The following is a 23,720-nucleotide window of genomic DNA, read 5'->3' as shown; positions in this document are numbered from 1 at the left end:
AGTGTATGTGTGTGAATGAGTGTGTATGGGTGTTTCCTAGTACTGGGTTGCAGCTGGAAGGGCATCCGCTGTGCAAAACGTATGCTGGATGAGTTGGTGATTCATTCCGCTGTGGAAACTCTCGATGAATAAAGGGATTAAGCCGAAGGAACATGAATGAATGAATGAAATTAGCTTTAGTGAATGAGTGTGTATGGGTGTTTTCCAATACTGGTGTACAGCATCCTCTTTGTAATGGTGGAATAGTTAGTGGTTCATTCTGCTGTGGTGTCCCTTTATTAATCTGGGGTCGCCACAGCAGAATAACTCCCAACCTATCCAGCATGTTTCTACGCAGCAGATGCCCTTCCAGCCACAACCCATCCCTGGGAAACATCCACAAACACTCATCCACTCTCATACACTGCTGACAATTTAGCCTACTCAATTCACCTGGCACCCGGCCACGCGATTGCAGGGAGAACATGCAAACTCCACACAGAAACGCCAACTGACCCAGCCGAAGCTTGAACCAGCGACCTTCTTGCAGTGAGGCGACAGCACTACCTACTGCGCCACTATTATTATTAATATTATTATTAATATTATTATTGTTGTTGTTTCCAGTCAGTTTTGACAGTAACCAGAACAAGTTTTAAAAATAATTGTCTGACATGAATGTACATTAGTAAATGGAGTGGAACAACACTCTTTTTCAAGAGGAACGGTAGGTGTTATTGAGTCATCTGGCATTTTCATAACAAGGCCTGTCCTTCCCACAGCAAAAAATTCAAACGTCCTTATAAAAGTCTAACTTTGAGGGTAAAAATGATTCAGAAGATAGAGATTTCAGAAAACATTTGTAATCTTGTAATCTTTTTATTCTTCATCGCAAACTACAGATTGAGGCTGACCTCTTAGTTACTCATAGAAGGCAAAGCAAAATAAGCAATAGAAATGAAACTAGAGCAGATCTTAATTCCAGAGGTTCTTATGTAACTGTGCTGTATTGAACATCTGGTACCAGAAGTAGGTCTGTGAACTGTGTCACTGATTTAAGCCTTTTAGAAAGATGTATTTATCACAGCTGAAATAACAGTTTGTTTTGATATCAGAATCTCACCTTTATGGAAGGATTCTCTGAATATTACACCATTTCCAGTACTGTCGTACCAGGACTTTCCTACAGTCAGTCATATTATGAAATATTAAACTGGCAACAAATCTTCAAAAACTCTCTTTTTACTTCTTTGTGCACTTCTTTAGAGAATTGTTGTTTTTATAAATGATATTAGATTTAATTACTTTATTTTTTTTGAACAAAATATCATACATTAAATATCATTAACAAATAATAATTTGGTCACACTTTACAATAAGATTCATTAGTAAATGTTTATTAATGCATTTACTAACATGAACAAACAATGAACAATACATTTACTACTGTATTTGTTCATGTTAGTTAACGTTAGTTAATGAAAATATAGTTGTTCATTATTAGTTCGTTAACTCATGGTGCATTAACTAATGTTAACAAGCATGGCCTTGCATGTTAATAATGCATTAGTAAATGTTCAATTATGATTAATAAATGCTGTACATGTGTTGTTCATGATTAGTTCATCTTAGTAAATGCATTAACTAATGAACCTTATTGTAAAGTGTTACCAATAATTTCAACATGGTCGAAAATGGAGTGGGATGAAGCACAAGCTTATTATTTTCCCACCCCATTACCACATACTTCATCCGTCTATTACTTAAACTTATTTCTTCTTTTACTTATCTCTTCTTTTTACATGAAACATATTTTATCATTTTGGCTTCTTTGACAAATTATATGTTTGATTCCATTTGTACCTTTACATTTTGTAACAGACCCAGAGCAAAAGAAAAAAAAAATAGTACTGCAAATAGCCATTAATTAAAATGTCATCATACCTTTCTCTTTTTATCCTTTTTCAATCAACTTCATCACTATATTAATTTAATAATATATATTTATACAACTTTTTAAATTGATTATTATCCTGACATTGTTTGAGAGTCTGATCTAGACTGTTCCATATTACACCACAGACAGACATACACAAACTTTTTCAAGTTGTCCTTGTTTTCAAACTCCTAAAATTTAGTTTTTCTCTTAGATTATTTCCCCTCTTGTCTTTATTCAAAAAACTTTTTTATGCAATTAGGAAGTAGTTTATTCCTAGCTTTAAACATAAATTGTGCTGTTTTAGATTTAACTAAATCATTGAACTTAAGTATTTATGATTTTGATTTAATTTAAAAAATAAATTATTTGTATGCTCCAAATACCAAATAATATTGATATCTGATTGGAAATTAATTAATCATTATGTCATAACCCTCGCTTACTTTTTAGGTAGATACTTGTGTAATCTTTGGAAAGTACCATTGCGTTTTTTTCTGATTCCATTGGCCAGGAAATTAGTATTTAAAATAGTATGTCTTGAATCTGAAATACTTACGATAAAGGGCAAAACAGTCTATGCAAGAAAATAAAAAAAGTAAAGTAAAATTGATATCCCATGGTTTTATTATAGTAAAAGTTCAGTATGTTTTTGCCTCGCAAAATTGACTGCGAGTCTCATTTGAAGTTCTGTATAAGAGATATTGTGTTTATTATTATTCCTGATTTCGATCATTGTTGGTGGGTTTGTAGGACAGTACCACCCTCTGGTGCTAGAAAAATGGGATAGTAATAGTTTTCAGGCAGTATGTGGGGCATCAGTCGCTCAATTTCACTCAATGTCAACTATTTCGCTTGGTGGCTCAAAAACGGGTCCGTCCATTGAGTCGTGTGAAGTTCTAAGGGCGTTTTTTTTGTCTAATCAAAGATACACGCTGGCTAATAATATAACCTTTTGTTTGTAATGCTTACCCAAACCGACATTCGTTAAACAAATGCAAATTTTAAAGCAATTTTCCTTTTAAACGTATTTATTGAAATGGCAAGGCGCTGTAATCACAGATGACTATGATTTGTATGATCTTAAATACGGTGAGAAATATAACATGCACCACGTGACAATGCTGCCTACGTTGAGCAAATGATTTATGTGTAAATAGCTGTCAGGACGATCAATTTATTTGAGAAAACTATCTATACAAATAAAACATAAAACATTATTCACCCTGAATATGTAAAATTAGTAGCAACTTTCGTAGTGTCAGTATCCGCTTGCTATTGTAGCAAAGAACCAACCTACATGCTGATTCTACCAACCTACATGCTGATTCTACCAACTTCTATTTCTATAGGTCCTACGCTCATGTGGTATTTATGGCAAAAACACAACAAACCAATGTTGTCAAAAATAAAAATAAACAAATAAATAAGCAATAAGGCAATAAATAAGTGCATACGAATGTAAATAAATAAAATCTCTTCACAAAAGAAACCGAAAGTTATGTTTTCACACCGGCAGAATTCAGGGCAGCCCACTCACGCTTCAGACATGGCGACGCAGATGGCGGTAAATTCAGGTATTAATGTATACATTTCGTATTCTTACATATTTAATGTTTTATACGATATATAACATTGACTTTTGTGTTAACACGTTAAACCAAAGTATTTTAATACATTTAAACTACAAGTACTTCGTCAGCTATTCACTTTATCGCTACATTCACCAGAAAATAGGCTTAGAGTGTGTAACTAAATGCGCAACTAACGTTACATTGCTTACTATTATCTGGGCACTTCTTAAACGAGGTATTATAAAAGTAAAAGTCTTTGTAAAACTTGTTCTTTTGTGCGACCAGAATAAATAAGTTGACGTTATTTAAAACATCAATGTCTCCTAACATCAATGTCTGTTAAATTGCCTCGTGAATATGCCCTTAACGTCTAATAAAAATGATACATGGACAAGATAAGACTAGGTTTAAGTCAAAAGATACTTTAATGTCTATATACGAGTTACGTTTATTCTGTTGTTTAGTGGTTTACATATTATTGAGGTCAAGTTGATTTTATATGCGCACATTCGTTCAGTGGCAACTTGTGACATGCTTCCTATATTGTTTTTAACGTGGTTACTTTGAATATTGGGTCTGAAGTCACATGTAGGTTTGACTTTAAACAACATTAACACTATTTATTTGACTGTGAAATGTGGTGTACTTTGATAGTCAATGACTGCTAATGTGATTTCATGTTTATAATCTGCAAAAAATACTTTCCCGAAACTATATTATTGAGGAGAAATCTGAATGTGTGAATATACCTTTAACTTTACCTCAATTTAAATATTTTGTCTTCCATTTTACATTTTTCATGTATTTGTTTCCTTGTTTTGTACCTTAGGAATGTTGTTAATGATTGTCAGTGAAATGAAAGTTAATGTCTGTGTTTTATAATGTGTCTTTGTTTACCTTCTGCAATTATACTGTGTAAGTTCTACCTATAAGTCGAGGCAACTGGTTGCTCTGCTTTTGAGATATTAATAACATTTAGTTTTTTGTTTTGTCTTTAAAAAAGCACATTTGACAGCTTGAGTTTTTTTTTTTTTTTTACCTTTATAGGTCATGATAGTTTGTGAAATTGACAAAAGCACTAGCCTGAAGTAGGGCTGTGCGATTTGGGGAAAATATCTAATTGCGATTTGTATTTTTTATTTCTGACAGATATTGCGATTTCAATTTGATATACAATTCAATTTTGTAGTCAAACTTCAGCTCAATAAACTGTATTGTAGCTTCTGTGTTAATTAAAATGAAGAACTAAAAAAAAATAATAGCAATAGTAATAGCAAACAACCTGAAATTGTACTTTGCTAGCTACTAGATTGAGTGTCACAGCCAATACTTTTAGTTGATTTTTTTTAGCAAGACACTCCTCATATAGCGGCCTGTGGTGCATTTTTAGGTGCTGGTTGCTGTATGTCCTCATGCTGTGGGAACAATTCTTTGACAGCTCTTACAAATTGCCTGTTTGTGTTCGGTGTCTGTGACTTTGAAACCAAAATATTCCCATATAACAGACATGCTGTTTTTCTTTGATATAAATTCATCTATTAATGCTTTTGAAGCGGCAGATGTCATCATCCCACTCGTTTGCGCTTTCCTTTTTTTTTTTCTTTTTTATTGTGGGCTTTCACATACTTTCAGTTGAGCAATTCTGATTGGCCAGAATGAAAGTGTGCTCACTCAGTAAGACTGTCTAGTAAGACTGTCACACACAGACGGCAGTCACACATTTGCTCTGGGCGGAGGAAATTAAATAATATATTTCATATAGCAGCCTCTTGTGATTGCAATTCGATTTCGATTAATTGCACAGCCCTAGCCTAAAGTATGAAAACACTAGTCTGCACTCTGCAGACACTTAAGAAACAGGAGGGTTGAAGTAGTCTGAAACAAAAACTGTAAAACTCAAATCGCAAAACAAAATGACAAAAATAATCAGTTGAAAACAGAAAAATTCAAACTATTATATAGTTGCTTAATCATACGTCACACGTAAAAAAAAAATGAGGAAAAATGTGAAAAAGCAACTTTTTCAGGCACTAATATAGAGAAATGCATATGAAGAGTTTAGATGCGAAAACCTCTAAAAGCCATCTGATGTTTTCTTCTAAAACTAGCATTTTTCTCCGACTCTTGTGTGTTGGCTCATTCATTCATTCATTTTCTTGTCGGCTCAGTCCCTTTATTAATCCGGGGTCGCCACAGCAGAATGAACCGCCAACTTATCCAGCAAGTTTTTACTCAGCAGATGCCCTTCCAGCCGCAACCCATCTCTGGGAAACATTCACACACACACTCATACACTACGGACAATTTAGATTACCCAATTCACCTGTACCACATGTCTTTGGACTGTGGGGGAAACCGGAGCACCCGGAGGAAACCCACGCGAAGGCAGGGAGAACATGCAAACTCCACACAGAAACGCCAACTGAGTCGAGGTTCGAACCAGCGACCTTCTTGCTGTGAGGCGACAGCACTACCTATGTGTTGGCTCAGTAATTTTACATTTATAGTGATGGATAAGTTCTTTTAATCGCCTTTCAAGTGAAATAACTGAACATAAACATTGGAGGTTAAGAAAATGTTTCTTTCATTTAGAGGTTTTTGCATCTGAACTCCTCATATATTTTCTAAAGAGATTGTGGTTCTGTTTGCAGGAGCCAGTCTGTGGGGGCCGCTGAAGGAGCTCTGGGAGGCTGTGGAAGGGGCCATTTGGAGACGTCAACCAGAAAGTGTTCATCTTTTAGATCTGCAGTTGAAGAAACACAAACCCTACTTCCTCAACCTCTTTAAAAACCCAGTACGTATACAATAATCTGACCAATATGATAATGGCATAACTGTTTGGCTGCAGAAGTTTTGTTCTGTTTAACAGTAACACGGCGTTGAGATAAGTATCCAAATGTTTTCGCAATGTAGGTGACTCGCGCTCTGCTGCAGCTGGTGCTGTATTGAACAGACGCACGTCACTTTATAACTGTAACCATTTTTCGACTGAACTAAGTAGATTTTTGATGTCTTGTTTTTGATGTGTTGCACCATTTGGAGGGCTGGAACAAATTTACTCGGGTGCCAAGTTTGACCCGCGGGCCGCCAATTGAATAGCCCTTGTCTACACTCAAAAAGCTTCAAATACATTCTAGTCTTTTGTACTATTGTACTGGCACTGTTTTATACAGGGTTCATATGGTCATGGAAAACCTGGACAAGTCATGGAATTTTGACATGGTATTTTCCAGGCCTGGAAAAGTTTTGAAAAAACAGAAAAACCCACAAGGTTTTGGGAAAAGTCATGGAAATTACATTTACATTTAGCAGACATTTTTGTCCAAAGCGACTAAAGCTGTGGTCACACTAGAGCTTGTGCTTGCAAAATTCTGTCTTTCTGCGCTGCTAAACAATACGATTAGACTTTATTAAAAGTGAGGGATTTCTTATTTTAAATAGTCTTCTATTGGTCTCACGCAATCACCTAATGGGATTTCGCAGGTGAGAATTCACCAAGCTTAAACTTTCGAATGCAGTGAGTGAAATGCAAAACACGTGCTTGCGTTTCTGGTGTGCCGCATTCGCATGCTTCTGAATGGAAGTCTATGAAGCGGAAAGTGCAGTGTGATCGCAGCTTTCTAATAGAAGCAGTTTAACAAACTATTAAGATTATCTCAAATTACTTTGACAAATGTCTGTATATTGGAATGGAGGTTAATTGAATTTACTTTTCTTTTCTTGCCCAAAAACATGCAACAAAACAAACACATTATTAGTGTTATGTAAGCATCATCTATTTAACATAGATATAAAAATAAATTAAAACTATTGCGTTTAATAAATTATATGCTGTAATAAATTTTAACATTTCTTATGATTTGCCACGTATATGTAGACATTACATGAAACATTAGGGCATGTAAATTGACTTGAAAGTCCTGAAAAAGTATTGGAATCTTTGTAGTAAAATGTGTATGCGCCCTGTTATAAGTAAGGTAAATGGGTAAGCAAAAAAAGCATTTACTGCAGTAATAGGTCTTAGTAAAAGCTTGTGCAACAGTTTGTAACTTACAAATTATCAGACAAGTTTAAAATCTATGGACATAATGAAAATTTCACTGAATAAACATTAAGATAAGATTTATTTAAAGACTTATTTTTAGATTTTTGTGACAGTTAACAAACAAAAGTAAAAGAAAAAATAACAGTACAAATAGAAAAATAAAAATAAACCACACTATAACCCTCTTGTTGTGCAACACAGTAGATGATGTGCATAAACAATATATGATGTGCATTCATTTTACATTTGAGCATATAAACAGGTCAGTATGGAAAGTTGAGATTGACAGCATGGTGCATTAGGTTAAATAAATAACAATAACAATAATAAAAGAAAAGAAAAATTAGGAACGAGAAAAGGGAAAATATAATCAACTGAATAGACTTGGGGGTGGCACACTCTTCAAACTTGTAGTTTTATGTCAAGAAAGAGTTGGATGCTAGTGCTATATCAGCTAGTCCTATATGTACTCATCTGGAAGGTACAGACTAAGAGTGTAAGATGAACAACCATTCATTCTACAGTAAAGTTTCAGTTATTTGACATGCTCTAAGAATGACAACCAAATGTTTGAAAGTTTGATCACTAAACCTCGAAGACTATATTTAATGTTTTCTAATTTAACAAAATAACATTAAGATTAGTTGAATTAAATAATAGACACACATTAAACTGAATGATAAGAGATGGAAATTAAGTGTTTGTTGATAATAAATTATAAAAGGCAGTCAATGTGAATGAAATGTATAGCTGTATGGTTCTGTAATATATAGATATAATACTTATTTTGTACAGTGAAAAGGATGATTTTGCTTAAAATATGAAAAAGGGCACTTTTGGTGATGGATTGTCATATAAATACTAATAAGTTTTGCAAATGTAGCAATTGCTTGTAAACTCTGCATCAAACCATATAAAAAAACCCTGTAAAATAGTATATATTTTCTCCAAAACAGCCGAAGAGTGCAGAACAGAGAGAGAAGGTTCGGAAAGCCAGTACAGAAGGCATTGCTATCCAGGGTCAGCAGGGAGCACGACTACTACCTGAGCAGCTCATCTCTGAAGCCTTCATCCTTAGTGACCTTTTTGACCTTGGAGAACTAGCCGCCCTCGAGCTGCTGCTGGCAGGTACACACTCTCAACATACACCTCAGGACCGTTGAAATTCACATTGCTCTTTTGGTGTCAATGCAGCGAAGTGTCTTTTTAAATAATGGGATTTTCATGTGCATTTTTAGGAGAGCATCAGCAGCCTCATTTCCCCGGCCTGACCCGAGGCCTGGTAGCTGTGCTCCTTTACTGGGATGGTAAACGCTGCGTGGCCAACTCTCTCCGCTCACTTATCCAGTCCAGACATGGGAAGACTTTCACTCTTGACTTGAGGTTTGCTTTTTTGCTTTTCTTCTCTCGTACTTCCTTTTTGAGACATGTTCTGTCTAAGGGTTTGGCAGGTTGTTGTATGCACCGCAAAACAACTCCTAGGGTTATAGAAATGCTGGTTCTTTGAATCTGATTTATTAAAAACCACATTTAAAGCAATGTATTAGCTTGTTAAGTCTGATGTCACCTGAAACAGCTTCTGAATTCAAGCGCTTTTACCAACAAATGGTAAAAATAAACGTTTACAAAGTGATGTAATACTTTCGAAATTTATGATCGCAATATTTATATAACCATGTCTAATATCAGTTGGCAAGAAAGTGACTCATTTTTGTAATAAATTGTAAAAAAAATTGATGTCTGTGATGCAGATGTTCAGAGATATCATGTGTACACCATGCTTTTATTAAAAAAAAATCACTTTAATCTGTCATTTGACTAAAAAGTATCTCATAAACGATTAGTGGCTTAGACCTGGAAACAGTATTTCATACCTCATGACTTAACAACTGGATAGTAATCTAGAGCCCACAACTGTCATATTTGAGGTCATCTATGTATTCTCACGAATGCTTTAAAACATTTGCATATTTTATTGTTTGTATTTGAGTTGACATAATTATTTTTAAGTCAACCAAATAATTATTAATTATTATTATGGGTGCCATCAATTAAAAAATCTATAGGATTTACCTTTTTGGATATTTGCAAAAGCTAAGTGCAAAAGTGATTTATACATGTTGTGCTCAACAGGATATAAAAGTAACAGTAATTCATTGATTAGTCTTTATTGAAAAAAGTTATTATTCCCATCACTGCATATTGTACAGCAAACAATACATGATGTGATGTTCTTCAAGTGTGTGGTTTTACTTTAAAAGGGCTTGTGTGCTTCTAGAGTTTTCTATAGGCACTTTTTAACAAACAGCTTTTTCAAGGTTTGCCTGAAATGTCAGAGTAAAACATTTTGAGCTATTTTGAACCATTTGTCATTTCTTTCCATCCCTGTAGTCCTGAATTGGTGAATCTCACCACACGGTTCACAGATGAGCTGATGGCCCAGGGTTTGACCAAGCAAATACTGAACCTGGTCTCTGACGTCAGCGTGACCCGTGAGTTTGAGAGGCTGCAGAAAGAGCGTGGCCTTGGCAATGAGAAACACAGGAAAGAGGTGAAGCTCCTTTTATCAGCTGATGAGAACTACATAAGCAAATGGATAGTTTTATTAATATTCTTTTTTTATTATTAGGTATCTGACCTCATTAAAGAGTGCCGACAGTCTCTGGCAGAGTGTTTGTTTGCGTGGGCATGCCAGTCACCGCTAGGCAAAGATGACACGCTGGCTCTTATTGGGCATTTAGAGATGGTGACCGCTGAAGCTGATGGCTCTTTGGATAGTGTCAACCTTGCTTTGGTCATGGCATTGCTCTATTCCCTGGATGTTAGTTTTCTGGAGCAAGGAACAGAAGATAGAGAAGGTATTCATGCTTTCCTGTGACCATCACTGTATTTTTATCTAAGTTCTTTAAAAGTGTAGTTCATCCAAAAGATTCAAACCCTTTAGAGTTTCTTCTGTTAAACACAAGAAGATGTTTTGAAGAATTCTGAAAAACTGTAACCATTGACTTCCATAGTATTGTTTTTTTTCTACTATGGAAGTCGATGGTTACAGGTAGGCTTGGGCGGTAATACGGTATTATGGTATACCGCGGGATCTAAAAATAGCAACGGTGTCAGTTTCAATACCGTTATACCGTCATAAAATATTAAATATCCTTTATTTAATGCCTACAAAAACGTATGTGTGATTGTCATCACGGGACAGTGTGGAGGAGAGAGGGAGAGGGAGGGGGAGAGGGAGAGGGAGAGGGAGGAGGAGAGGCAGGGGGAGAGAGGGAGAGGTGACAGTTTGGCAGTTTCGACTGAACAGAAGGGAGACGTGGTTAATATGAACGAGAGGTTTGCATTAGAGCTGAAGATCTTTGCCCGAACCCGGCGAGACCCGAAAAAATCCAAATCCCTGCAATAAAATCCATCCTTGCAAAGGTGAAACAAACTATGACGAAGTAGTAAAAAAAGCTAATTTTGACGGCGGTCAAGCCAGTCACTAGCTCAGAAAGAGCGCATTCCAGCCAGGTATTTAGCTCATACACTGCGTATTACGGTAGAGCCCTAAACCGCAAGCTGACAGGTAAAATGACGAGGCCTCTCGCTACAATAAAACTACTGTCATGGAAAATTAAATGGACGTTTCTGACTGGTAGAAGATGAACAAACAATCCAACCCAAAACTTGCAAAATCAGCCAGATCAGAACTCTGCATCTCGACCTGTAGCCGCAGGAAAGGGTGTTCAGCTGCTGGACGCACCATGCGTGCAAGACTGCGCTAAAGCCAGTGGATTTAATAATGTTCCTCCACAAACACACGTAGCCTAATCTTGGTGAGTAAAGGGTTTTAAATTATAAATAAATATTAATTAAACCATATAATCATAATGTAAACAGAGTATACAGACTAATGGTGGCATTATTATCTTAATATTCAGCTTCACCGACGCCCTAATGCCAGATTTTGAAGAGAAGTGGAGAAATAAATATTGCAGAGCCTTTATCTTAATTCCTTTATTGCCAAAATACCCGTCATCATTTAGAGTTTATTTTAATTTGATTTGTTAAGCAAGATTTCTTTTCATTGGTGTGTTGGCCAATTTAAAGGTGCTAGTACCTAGACCAGAGCGCTGAGATGTTACAGTGTTACAGAGGACTTATTTTATTTCTTTGTTCCAACTTCTAAGTGGCCTATAGTTTACGTTTGCTACGAATAAATGATGTTTAAACATATAAATGACTCATTCTTTAAAAAATGCATTAGAGCTGTGAGAGCATTTGAATAATGTCGGGCTGTAAACGGGTTAGGGCTTTATAAAGCTGTCAATCAAAATGTACTTGTCGGACTCGGGACCTATCGTGCCTAATTTTTATGGCCCGAATACAGCTCTCTGCATTCCCGCTGCTGTTCCGCGAGAGCCGGCCAGATTTCTTACGGTGTGGGAGTAAATTTCTGAATAAATCGCGGTAGAGGTATGTGTGTGTTTGTGTAAGAGAGAGAGAGAGAGAGAGAGAGCTGTGCGTCGCTTCGCTCTCTCTCTCTCTCTCTCTCTCTCTCTCTTTCTGACCGCGAGCATAAGGTCGCATAGAAAGTATTCAGTTTCTGAATGGTTTAGGCTCAAGCCAACAGCTTGGTGACGCTGTCTGAGCCTTACGTCATAATTTTTTTTATTAAGCCGGTAATACCGGATACCAGGGTAAAATATGGAGGCGGTTTGACGGTATCAAAATTTGGATACCGCCCAAGCCTACAGGTTTTCAGCTTTCTTCAAAATGTCATGCTTTTTTAGACTTTATTTTTATTTATTTTATTTAGGGAAGAAAGAAAATGATAAAGATACAAAATAAAAAATAAAATAATGTGAACTTACATGAACAGTTGACTGGTCACATTACCAAATACATATAAGGATCAGTTTACACTATGTAAATGCATACGCACAATCCATTTCTCCCAGTATTGCAGGTATTTGTCCATTTGTAGTTTTAATGAAAATTCATCCTCTCCATATATTTCCAATTTTGTAAAGGGTTCAAGTTGTAGCCACTTTGGAGCGAAATATCATGATTTGTGTTCAACAGAATATAGAAACTTGAACAGGTTTTGAATCACTCAAGGTGGTGTGAATATTCATTTTTGTGTGAACTATCCCTTTATGTATGGCGCTTTGAGTAAAAAAAAGGTTGTATAGTAGGATTAGGTGACATTCTGTCTTCACAAACATGTGATTTTGTATCGATTAGACCTGCTCCAGGCTTTGCCTCTGTTGACGGAGAAACAGTACGTGGCAGCCGTGCACAGTCGGCTGGTTGAGGGTCAAGGCTGGAAGCTTCCAGGACTGCAGGCAGTGGTGCAGCTGGCCTGGGCGCTGTCTCTGAGGGCCCTTTCACAACTTCCACAGGGTGCAGGTGGGTATACACTTTGACTGTTGACGTCAAAATTCTATTTACTCTCATGACATGAACTTTTTGTTAACCTTTATCAGCTTTAGTGGAGTTCACAGAAGCAGATGAGGCTCTGGCGGACCAGGCACTGTTGGGAGGCGTCTTCCTCTTTCTGACGGAGGGCGTCCTGGGAAGTGATGGTTTCAGCCAAGAAGAATTTTACACTCGGCGGCTGCATTCTCTGATTACTGATTTCCTGGCACTCATGCCAATGAAGGTGTGAAAAGAAATACATGCATTTGAGCTATTTTTTATCATGTGCTGTACACATGAATGTATTGTTCAGACATTTGGGCTTAAAAGATTTTTGTTATCTTGTTTTTGAAAAAAATTGTTAATGCTTGCAAAAGCTATGTTTATCTATACAGTAATACAGTGCAAAATGTGTAGTGTAATATACAGTCAATCCTGAACTTTATTTATAAACCTGACAAATTCTTTTATTCAACCAGCAAGTTGAATTTTTTTGACTGTAAATGACACATGCTTCTGCTAAAATATAATAAGACGATGTACAAGAGGCATTGTGGGAAAAAAACAACAACCTATTGCTCAGCTTTTATTTACATCGAACACAACTGTAAGTCTGTATTTGTCTGGAGTATGAATCATTTCAGGTTTGACTATGTTTTTGAATATATAATCATACTTTAATTTTCGGTGTCACATGATCCTTTTGAAATCATTTTAATACGCTGATTTAGTGTTGTATAAACATTTTCCTGTTTTTCCTCTGGTTTTGATGTTAAAAACAAGCTGTTTTGATGGAAAACATGGTGTTTTTTAGGATTTTCTGAAAAATAGAAAGTTCAATAGGACAGTACTATTTATATAAAACCAAAATCCTTGTCTTTACTGTCATGTTTGATTAAATGAATGTGTCCTTAATTTGGTTATATCTAACAAAATCTTGTAGACCTCAGCGTTTTGAACAACAGTATATTTGGCCATGATTTTTAAAATGTGCTTGTATTTTGCTCATGAGTGTGTGCTAAGTGAGAAGTGTTTTCTGCAGGTGAAACAGTTGCGCAACCGTGCCGATGAAGATGCTCGTCTGATCCACATGGCTCTGCAGATGGGCAGCGAGCCGCCATCATCTCTTCGCAAGGACCTGGACCACCTCATGATCCTTGTGAGCATCCATTTACATTTAACACACTACAGCCATAATTATTCGTTTTATTTAGATTCTCATGCACCCATATATGCCAACACTGAAGGATTGTGTTATTTTTGAACTGATGTAATTAATGCTGTGATTTCTTTGTGCTCTTCTTTTTAGATTGGAGAATTTTACAGCAAAGATCCATTTGAACTTGAGCTGGCTTTAGAGTTTTGGTGTCCATCAGAGTCTCTTCAGCACACTTCACTCACTGGATCTTTTCTTGGAGTACCTCTCCAAAGACCCCCACATAAACAGGTGCATCAGCAAAAAACAAATGTCTGTTGTCTTTGCTAAATTATATTAAAACAGGACAAAATTCTTACCAGCTGATATTTTGATAATTGTGTCATTTTTAAATAATTGATGTATTGAATTAATTCATAGCCCGTGTCATTAAACAATTGCACGAAGCCAAATCATGATAACAGTTTTAGTTTTGATATATTATGCATGTCTAATTTAATATTTTGGGAAAAGGGCTTGTCCCTAAATGTACAGTTGAATATAAAATATTAGCCCTTCTGTGAAATTTTAGTTCTTTCTCAAATATTTCCCAAGTAATGTTTAACAGAGCAGAGGAAATTTTCAATCTTTTTCTTTTAGTTAGACTAGAAAACAAAGTAAAAACAGCTAAGGCCAATATTAATAGCCCACTTAAGATTTCCTTTCTTGACTTGTTACCAGGCAAACTACTGTTTATTAGTTTAAACTAAATTAAGGTTAGCTTTAATTAACCTAGTTGAGCTTTAAATTGCACTTTAAATGGAACACTAGTATTTAGGGCTGCTCGATTATGGGGAAAAATCATTATCACGATTATTTTGGTCATAATTATAATCACGATTATCAGTTGAAGTCAAAATTACTCGCCCTCCTGTAAATTTATTATTTTTTTAAAATAAATATTTCCCAAATGATGTTTAACAGAGCAATGAATTTTTCGCAGTATTTCCTATAATATTTTTTTCTGGAGAAGGTCTTATTTGTTTTACTTTGGCTAGAACAAAAGCAGGCTTAAATATTTTTACAATTATTTTAAGATCAATATTATTAGTCCCCTTAAGCAATATATATTTTTGATTGTCTGCAGAAGAAACAACTGTTATACCATGACTTGCCTTATTACCCTAACTTGCCTAATTAACCTAATTAAGCCTTTAAATGTCACATTAAGCTAAATGCTTGTATCTGGAAAAATATCTAGACAAATTTTATGTTCTGTCATCATAGCGAAGATAAAAGAAATCAGTTATTAAAAAATAGTTATTAAACCTATTATGTTTAGAAATGGGTTGAAAAAAATCTGAAATTTTGCTCGTCAGTGTTTGGACTCAATAGTAGTGATTATTAAACCACACTGAACTGAGCTAAACGGAACAGAACTTAAACTTTGAAAAATTAACTACACTGTTTCAGTTTTACTATGATCTTTTATGTGAAGCTGCTTTGACAGAATCTACATTGTAAAAGCGCTATACAAATAAGGGTAAATTGAATTGAATTGAAAAAATCGCTACTAATTCAGGAGGGCTAATAAGTCCGACTTCAGCTGTATATACAGTTATTTTCCTCCTTGTAAATAAGGAAAGGGAAATAAATGCAATAGAATAAGAAATATGAAACAAACTGTTCTTTAAGCATCTTCCCTGTTGGAAAAAGCTTTAATTATAGCTACAAAAGTCCCTCAGTCAAGAGCAGTGAATAATTGTATCCTTTTGTTGCTTGATTAATGATTAAAACAGTCAACAGCAGGAATATTGCGCGCTGTCACTTTAAGAGCAGTACAGTTCTGATTTATGGTTTCTCTTTCACATGTCTCAACTCGTTTGTTTATTACACAAATAAATAATATGAATAATCACTAAATACTGTGTTTTGACACAAATGTGCATGTATTTGACCATTAAAGCGCTCCCATTAAGATGACTTTAGATGTGTGTGCTTCTCATCTCTGAGGCTGAGCGCACACACACACACACACACAACAGCATGAGATCTCTCACTCTAGCTTTTAAAAACATGAATGATTTGAATGTACATTAATGAATGATGCGCATCCCGTGCTGCAAAAGTTACATTACAGTACATGCTTTTAGTCATTTACACGTCAAACTGAGCTTTGCAGGGCAGCAAATGTGTTGGGGGCGGTATATGATGCAATAATCGTTTCGGTAGATTAATATATTTTCATAATATAGTTAGAAGCCAAAATTTAAATCAAACCGTAATTTCGATTAATTGCACAGCCCTACTAGTATCTAATAAATGACTAGTAAAATATTAAGAACTGTCTGTCATCATAGCAAAAAGACAACAAGTTGGTGATTAGAAATTAGGTATTAAAACTTGTGTTTAAAAATGTGTTGAAAATATCTGGAGAATATATTGAAAAAGAATTCAAATTTCTCAGGAGCTCTAATAATGTTATTGTAAATGACAGTACTATTTGAACTCCAAATCTTGTAATAAAACTTGTGATTTCAGTTTGTATTTATGTGTGTGTTACCTCAGGTGGTTCTCTCCAAGTTTGTGCGTCAGATGGGTGATCTGCTTCCTGCGACTCTTTACATCCCATACCTGCGAATGCTGAAAGGACTTGCAAATGGCCCTCAGTGCTCCCACTACTGCTTCAGTCTGCTTAAAACTAACGGCGCTCCACACGGTGGGTGCAACATCACCTCTGAAATGAGAATGGCTGAATGTAAATGTTGTTTTGGAGAGTTGTTTGTATTGCTTTGTAAGTTTGTTTATGATGGCTGTTTCAGGAGAGAACCGGCAGGCTGGAGTGTCAGGCAGTCTTGTGTCATGGGAACACTTTTTCCACTCGCTCATGCTGTACCATGAAAACCTGCGACGAGACGTGCCCAGTGCCGACAGCACACAATACCGTCATCTACCAATCAGAGGCATCACTCAGAGAGAGCTGGAAGGTCTCACTGCATTCCTCCAGCTGCTCACCACGATCATCACCTGGGTATAACACACTTCGAATCTGACACTCTGAAATTCTAATCAATATTGACTCCAGGGTGTCTGCACGGTCTTAAAGCTTTAAAATGTCTTTAATTTAAATTTTTTTATTAAATTCACTGAAATATGATTTTGAAGGTATTAAATACTTTTAAACAGGTGTTAATTTTCCTTTGTCCATGTATATCTACCTAATTTGTACAACCTGAAATCTGAAATTTAATTCCTAATGGTCTTAGAAAGGTCTTAAAGTCTTAAATTTGGCTTGATGAAACCTGCAAAAACCCTGAACTCTGAAAGTAACTTGTGGATCAAATCTGAAAGCTGATACTCAAGTCCACTTCATATCACATGTGAGTGCAGTTATTGCTCTTGTCATGTTATTGTTTTCTTATGTATTTCAGAGTGAGAATGCACGTCTGGCTCTTTGTGAGCACCCTCAGTGGACCCCTGTGGTGGTGATGCTGGGTTTGCTACAGTGTAGTGTTCAGCCCGTCCTCAAAGCTCAAGTCCTTCATGTTCTCGCTGCTTTTGGCAAATCTCCTGAGATTGCAGCCTCCCTCTGGCAGTCTCTAGAGTACACACAGGTTAGCTGCAACACCAAAATATATGATGCCAAACTGCAGTTGCATTTCAAATTTTTAAAGAGATTTGACAAGGTTATTTCACTTCAGTGATGTTTTCAACCTCAAGATCATCAAGGTTATTATGAAACCGCTCATTGTTGCATTTTGTCCCTCTCAGATCCTACAAACAGTGAAAATCCCTGGTCAGAGACAGGCTGCTGGGATCGAGGTGAGCTGGCTGTATTCTATCACATATACTTGGTCTCAGGCCTCATCATTTTAATAGAAGAAACTTATATATATTACAAATATTTGTAATTTTAATTTATTTTAATTATTTTAATTTATTATTATTTTATTTATTTAAGAAAAGCATCAGGTTTTCTTTGCTTGATTGTAGGGCTTTTATGGAGCCACTTTACCTTTACATGTTTACATCTACTATGTAGATAGTTAATCATTTAGCAAGAATGTAGTTAGTGTTTACATGGTTTTTAAATGTAAAAAAATCACTTTATAATACTAATATTTGTTGTCTTTGTAATATCTGTGACCCTGGACCACGAAACCACTCATAAGCATCAATTTCTAAAAGCTGAGATTTAAACATCACATGAATTGTGATGTATTCATTGTCGTGATACAACTATTTGATCATCTGAGGGTTCCAGAAAATATTAATGCTGAGAAAGTCCTTTTTAAAGTGCTTTGCGATGCACAGTACTAACCAGATATTGAGTTTTGATACATTTACAGTCAGGAATTTACTAAATAATTTAATGGAACAGGATCTTTAATTAGGTGGCACAGTGACTTAGTGGTTAGCACTGTCCCCTCACTGCACAAAGGTCGCTGGTTCGAGTCCCAGCTGAGCCAGTTGCCATTTCTGTGTGGAGTTTGCATCTTTTCCCCATGTTGGCGTGGGTTTCCTCCGTCTGCTTTGTTTTCCCCCACTGTCTAAAGACATGCACTGAAGGTGAATTGAATAAGCTAAATTGGCAGTAGTGTATGAGTGTGTGTGTGAATGTGACAGTGTATGTGTGTTTCCCAGTACTGGGTTGTGGCTGCAAGGGAATTTGCTGCATAAAACATATTTTGGAATAGTTGGCAGTTCATTCTGCTGTGGTGACCTCTGAAATAGAGACTAAGCTGAAGGAAAATGACTGAATGAATGATCTTTAAAATCCGTACAATGTATTTTTGTCGATTTGCCAAAAATAACCTGTGCAACCTAAAGCAGGTCGCACACCAGAAGCGCCGCTCGGCGCCGCGACACGGCGCGCACATGACCGTTTAAAGTATCGCACACCAGACGCGCACATTCAAATGATATTTAACATGAAACTAATCAGATGGTGCTCTGTGGCGCAGCTGAAAAATGAACTGCGTCCTGAGCCGTGGACGGGCGCCGCTGACATCCTCCGACTTGCGGCGCCAGTGTGTGTATCCTGATAGAAACCTATGTTTAGAATTCTAAAATGCATGGCGCAGCGTGGCACTTCTGGTGCGCGACCTGCTAAAGACTGGTTTGGTGGTTCAAGGTCTCATATGCACATTTACTGTGACATTAATTTCTTTTCATTCTGAAGGTGGAGCTGAATGAGATTGAATCGAGCTGTGAGGAGTATCCACTCACACGGGCCTTTTGTCATCTGATCAGTACTCTGGTGGAGAGCGCACTTCCAGTCAATCTTGGAGCAGGACTGCGAGCTCCCGGCTTCCAACCTTATCTTGACTTCCTGCGTGACTCTGTGTTTCTGGCCTTCCCCACGCGAGCCTACCGTCGCTCAGCAGAAAAGGTTTGTCGTGGCCTGCTAAACTTAAATGGATAGTTCACCCAATAAATGTGAATCATTTGCAAAGCTGTTTGAGTTTCTTTCCTCTTTTGAACAAAAAATAAGAGATATATTAAATACTCCTGGAAAATTGGGAGCCATTAACTTCTGTAGTATTTTTCCTGCTATGGTTGTCAGTGGATACTGATTTCAATAATTCTTTAAAACATATATATGTTTGTTCACAGAGGACAGAAACTAGATAAAGGTCTCATACATGTTAAAACCACTTTGAGAGTAAGTATTTTTATGTGTGTGTGAACTATCCTATAACTGTAAACCTGTTCGTGGTATTGTATTTTTACATAATTATTTATTATTATTATTCTTTCTCTGTAGTGGGAGGTAGCTGAAGCAGTGCTAGAGGTTTTTCACAAACTTCTGCGAGAATATGAGCCCCAGCCTTCAGACTTCCTGCCGGAGATGGTGGAACTTCAAGGAGAGCAGGTGCCGGCCCATAAGCCCCCGGGGCACAGCCTGATGTTCCACCTTTTGAACGACTCACCCACCCTCTCTCTCTGCCTCAACCTACTGGAGGAGGGCGCCCGCCAGCTTGACACATACGCTCAATTCCCTGGTCTGTGACTCCAAAAATTCTCTGTTTGTAAACCTGTAACCATTGACTTCTATAGTATTACTTTTTCATACTATGGTTGTCAATGGTTACAGGTTTTCAGCTTTCTTCAAAATTACTTATTTTGTGTTAATAGTGAGCCAATTGTCATTTTGAGTGAATCTCTTTAAGTAAGCAAGTACACAATAGTCTATGTTTGAGCATGGATAAGTCGAGTAAATAATAATATAATTTTAATTTTGGGTGAACTGTGTCTTTAAAGCCCTATCAGGAGATGTATTCATTTGCCCTATTGCAGGATGACAATGCTTTAAAGGTTTATCGGGCTTAAATCATGATAGATGGCTAAATTTGTGCAGACAAAGTGACCACCAGCTATTGAACTGAACAACATAGAATGTATTTACATACTGGCTCTCTGCAGGGTCAGATAGTGGCTGTCTTTAGAATAAATTGTGATCGTGGTTACTCAAGAGTTGCTTTTTTTTGGCTAGATCTTGTATTGACAATGGAAGCACCGCCAGTGTCTGACTCTGCAGCATCCACTGTCTAGTTCAGCACATCTCAGGTTTTCAGTGCGGTTCGGGTCAATTGCTGGTTAATTTATGTCTGCAAATTAAGCGTTTTTTACTTTTTGAGCCCATTAAATCTTGGCATTGTCATCCTGAATAATGGCAGTGGGATTCGCATTTCAACATGGTTGTTTAAGAAATAAAAAGCTACGATCTGCATTAATGATGCTGTGATATTTAAGGAAACAGATATGTAACAAACCAGAAACATAAATCACTCCAATACAGATCATAGACTTTTAAATATTAGCTTAGATAAGGCATGACTCAATGATGACCATCTAAATTAAAATACAAATGATCTAAATTTAGCAGATTTATAGTTAAATTCACATTTCCCAAATAATGATTTACAGAGCAAGAAATGTATCACAGTATTTCTTATAATATTTTTTCTTCTGGAGAAATTATTTGTTTTATCTTGGCCAGAATAAAAGATATTATTATAAAAGACAATATTATTAGCTACCCCCCCCCTCCCCCCCTCAAAAGAAACATGTTCTTTCGATCGTCTACAAAACAAATCATCGTCATACAATGATTAGACTAATAAGCCTTACTTGCCTAATTAATAGGGGTTTAGATCATGGTTGATTTGTGATTCGTACAGATCACAACCTATGGTTCACACACGTGGCCCGCAGATTAATACATTTTTTTACTGGTAGATTAATCCCAAATTTGTAACGATTACAGTGAGATCACCTCATGTCATTCAAATTACATGTATGAAAGGATTTAGGCTTTCCTGTAAAATATAATAATGACAGAAAAAGTCATGGTGGGTTATTATTCAGGATGTGGTGGTTTCATTAAAGCTGTTTTCTGTCACTACTCGTTTAGCCTGCATTAATGCATTCAGTGTAAGCTGCACGATTAATCATTAAAAGATCTTGATCTCAACACCCACGCAACATAAATTATAAATGATGGTGATTTGCGTATGTTTATTAATCCTTCGAATCGCTTCATACAAATCTGAAAACCAAAAATCAAGAGATTCAGTCTGTAGTGTTTTGAGTTAGTTATGAAGTTACAAACAGTCAAATAACAAACAAGTACTGAGATAACAGTTTATAGTTTAGATATACCCACTGATGTTTATGCTAAAGAATAAAATCACCGTCATATGGATTTAACAACGCTCAAGTTAAAGTTGTAGGCAGCAATTACATTATTTAACCAATAGGTGGCGACAACCAGCCATAAAAAATATGACCGATCCGATTTGAGACAAAAAAAAAAAAAACTATGTGATCTGAACCGTGAGATTTGGGATCCGTTGTACTACTACTAATTAAGCCTATAAATTGTACTTTAAGTTGAATACTATTATCATAAAAAATACCCAAGTCAAATTTTATGTACTGTCAACATGGCAAAAATAAAAGTAATCAGTTATTAGACATGAGTTATTACAACTATTATGTTGAATGACTGTTATGTAGAAATGTTGAAAAAAAATCTTACAGGGTGGCTAATAATTCTGACATCAACTGTATATGCAAGGACCCATACCACTTAATAATAATAAAAAGCTATTTAATATATGTAAACAAACCTATAGTATAACGCAGGGGTCACCAAACTTGTTCCTGGAGGGCCGGTGTCCTGCAGATTTTATCTCCAACCCTAATTAAACACACCTGAACAAGCTAATCAAGGTCTTAGGTATATGTGAAACATCCAGGTAGGTGTGGTGAGGCAGGTTGGAACGAAACCCTGCAGGACCGAGATTGGTGACCCCTGGTATAAAGGCTTGTTTCAGCTTTATTCAACATTTATATATGATTTATATGTTAAATAAATTCTGTTTTTTTTAAAGAAAGGAATAGAAAACACTACAATAGTATTATCCCACAAATATTACTGTTTTAATTGTATATTTAAATAAAACCCCGGTAAGCATAAGAGGCTTGAGTAGAGACCCTCTCATGTGATTGTATGCATTACACAGTAAATGGACAATATGAATAAATGAATCCTTTCAAAAACACAAACATAACGAAGTTGTTCTACAATTTTTAAGAGACAGCATTATCGCTGTGGTGAACAGTATATGCTGTAAATTAACATGCTATTAATTAAAGTTTGCTGTTAGAATGCTACCAGTTTTTATATTAGTTGTAACTGGTATTTAGTTTTTTTAGACCAAATGTTGATCCATTCCTAAATACTGAATCATTGTTCATTACGCTATTGTGGTTCTTTTGTTGTAGGCAAGAAGCAGTTAGAGTCTGCAGTTCTGCACTGTCTGTGTTTGCTGGAGCTAGCCCTGCAGAAGGAGGTGACGTTCATGGATCTGCTGAGAGAAAGTCAAACATCACTTCTTGTGTCTCCTTTGGAGCAGCTCCTGCAGGGCGTCAGTGCTCAGAGCAGAAAGGCAGATCACATCACCAACATTGCTAGGTCTGCTTTTTTTTCCAGTAATGCTTTAAAGTAAGTCTGATTCAGGGCTGATTTCACACATTTGGCTTTTTACAGGTACCTGTATCACAGCAGCTCCAATCCTGATGCTGCGTTCCAGAGTGCAAAGATCCTGCGACGGATCACTCGCTACCCAAACATCCAGGCCAGACTGGTTGGAGACTTCACTCATGATCAGGTAAGGCATCTCACACTGTTTATGGAGAGAAAATCTATTAGAGTTTCATTTAATATAACAGAGTCATTGTGTAATGAGCAGGCAGTGAGTGAGAGGTTGATGGCCGGCTTTGTGGAGTGTCTGGACAGTGAAGAGGCTCAGGAAGGAGTGACCACAAATGGTGAGTCTAAAATGATCTCAGAATGGCTAAATATAATCTATTAATGAACTTCTAAGACCCTTTTTTTAAATTCAGATTCAGACTCTGAGAAACGGGTGGCCAGAATTCGTCATGAGACCAAGATCCACATCTTGAATCTTTTGATCACGTCCCTGGAGCTAACAGGCCCCAATCTGGGCCTGTATCTGCTTGGCTATGAAGTCAAGAAGCCAGTTTCCTCCACTAACCTTCAAGACCCAGGTAAGATGTCACTTTTACTTGAAATATATTGTGCACTCCATCATTTTAAACTGCAAACTCTCTCTT

The 23,720-nt window shown here is 36.5% G+C and overlaps 1 protein-coding gene across 3 annotated transcripts in view; it reads left to right on the top strand.

Moving 5' to 3' along the window:
* Window positions 1-3,409: 3,409 nt before the first annotated feature.
* The window catches only part of nup205 (nucleoporin 205), a 34,898-nt gene continuing 14,587 nt past the window's right edge, over window positions 3,410-23,720 (top strand). Inside the window, exons 1-20 of one of the 3 annotated variants that reach the window (XR_015514248.1) lie at window positions 3,410-3,492; window positions 6,141-6,283; window positions 8,491-8,662; window positions 8,773-8,917; window positions 9,926-10,085; window positions 10,164-10,392; window positions 12,767-12,931; window positions 13,009-13,184; window positions 13,983-14,099; window positions 14,250-14,387; window positions 16,644-16,794; window positions 16,898-17,106; window positions 17,507-17,689; window positions 17,847-17,897; window positions 19,258-19,467; window positions 19,843-20,080; window positions 22,869-23,058; window positions 23,134-23,254; window positions 23,336-23,414; window positions 23,490-23,654. Coding sequence is in view for 2 of the 3 variants with exons in the window: in NM_001313687.2 (NP_001300616.2) it covers window positions 3,465-3,492; window positions 6,141-6,283; window positions 8,491-8,662; window positions 8,773-8,917; window positions 9,926-10,085; window positions 10,164-10,392; window positions 12,767-12,931; window positions 13,009-13,184; window positions 13,983-14,099; window positions 14,250-14,387; window positions 16,644-16,794; window positions 16,898-17,106; window positions 17,507-17,689; window positions 17,847-17,897; window positions 19,258-19,467; window positions 19,843-20,080; window positions 22,869-23,058; window positions 23,134-23,254; window positions 23,336-23,414; window positions 23,490-23,654 (3,070 nt within the window). In the remaining variant the exon portion in view is untranslated. 3 annotated transcript variants of the gene reach the window in all.

The sequence above is a fragment of the Danio rerio genome, chromosome 18 (assembly GCF_052040795.2).
Source record: "Danio rerio strain M-AB ecotype USA chromosome 18, GRCz13ab, whole genome shotgun sequence".
In the NCBI taxonomy this organism is placed as follows: Eukaryota; Metazoa; Chordata; class Actinopteri; order Cypriniformes; family Danionidae; genus Danio; species Danio rerio.
The sequence above is the reverse complement of the archived record's forward strand: the minus strand, read 5'-3'. Positions and strand labels throughout refer to the sequence as shown.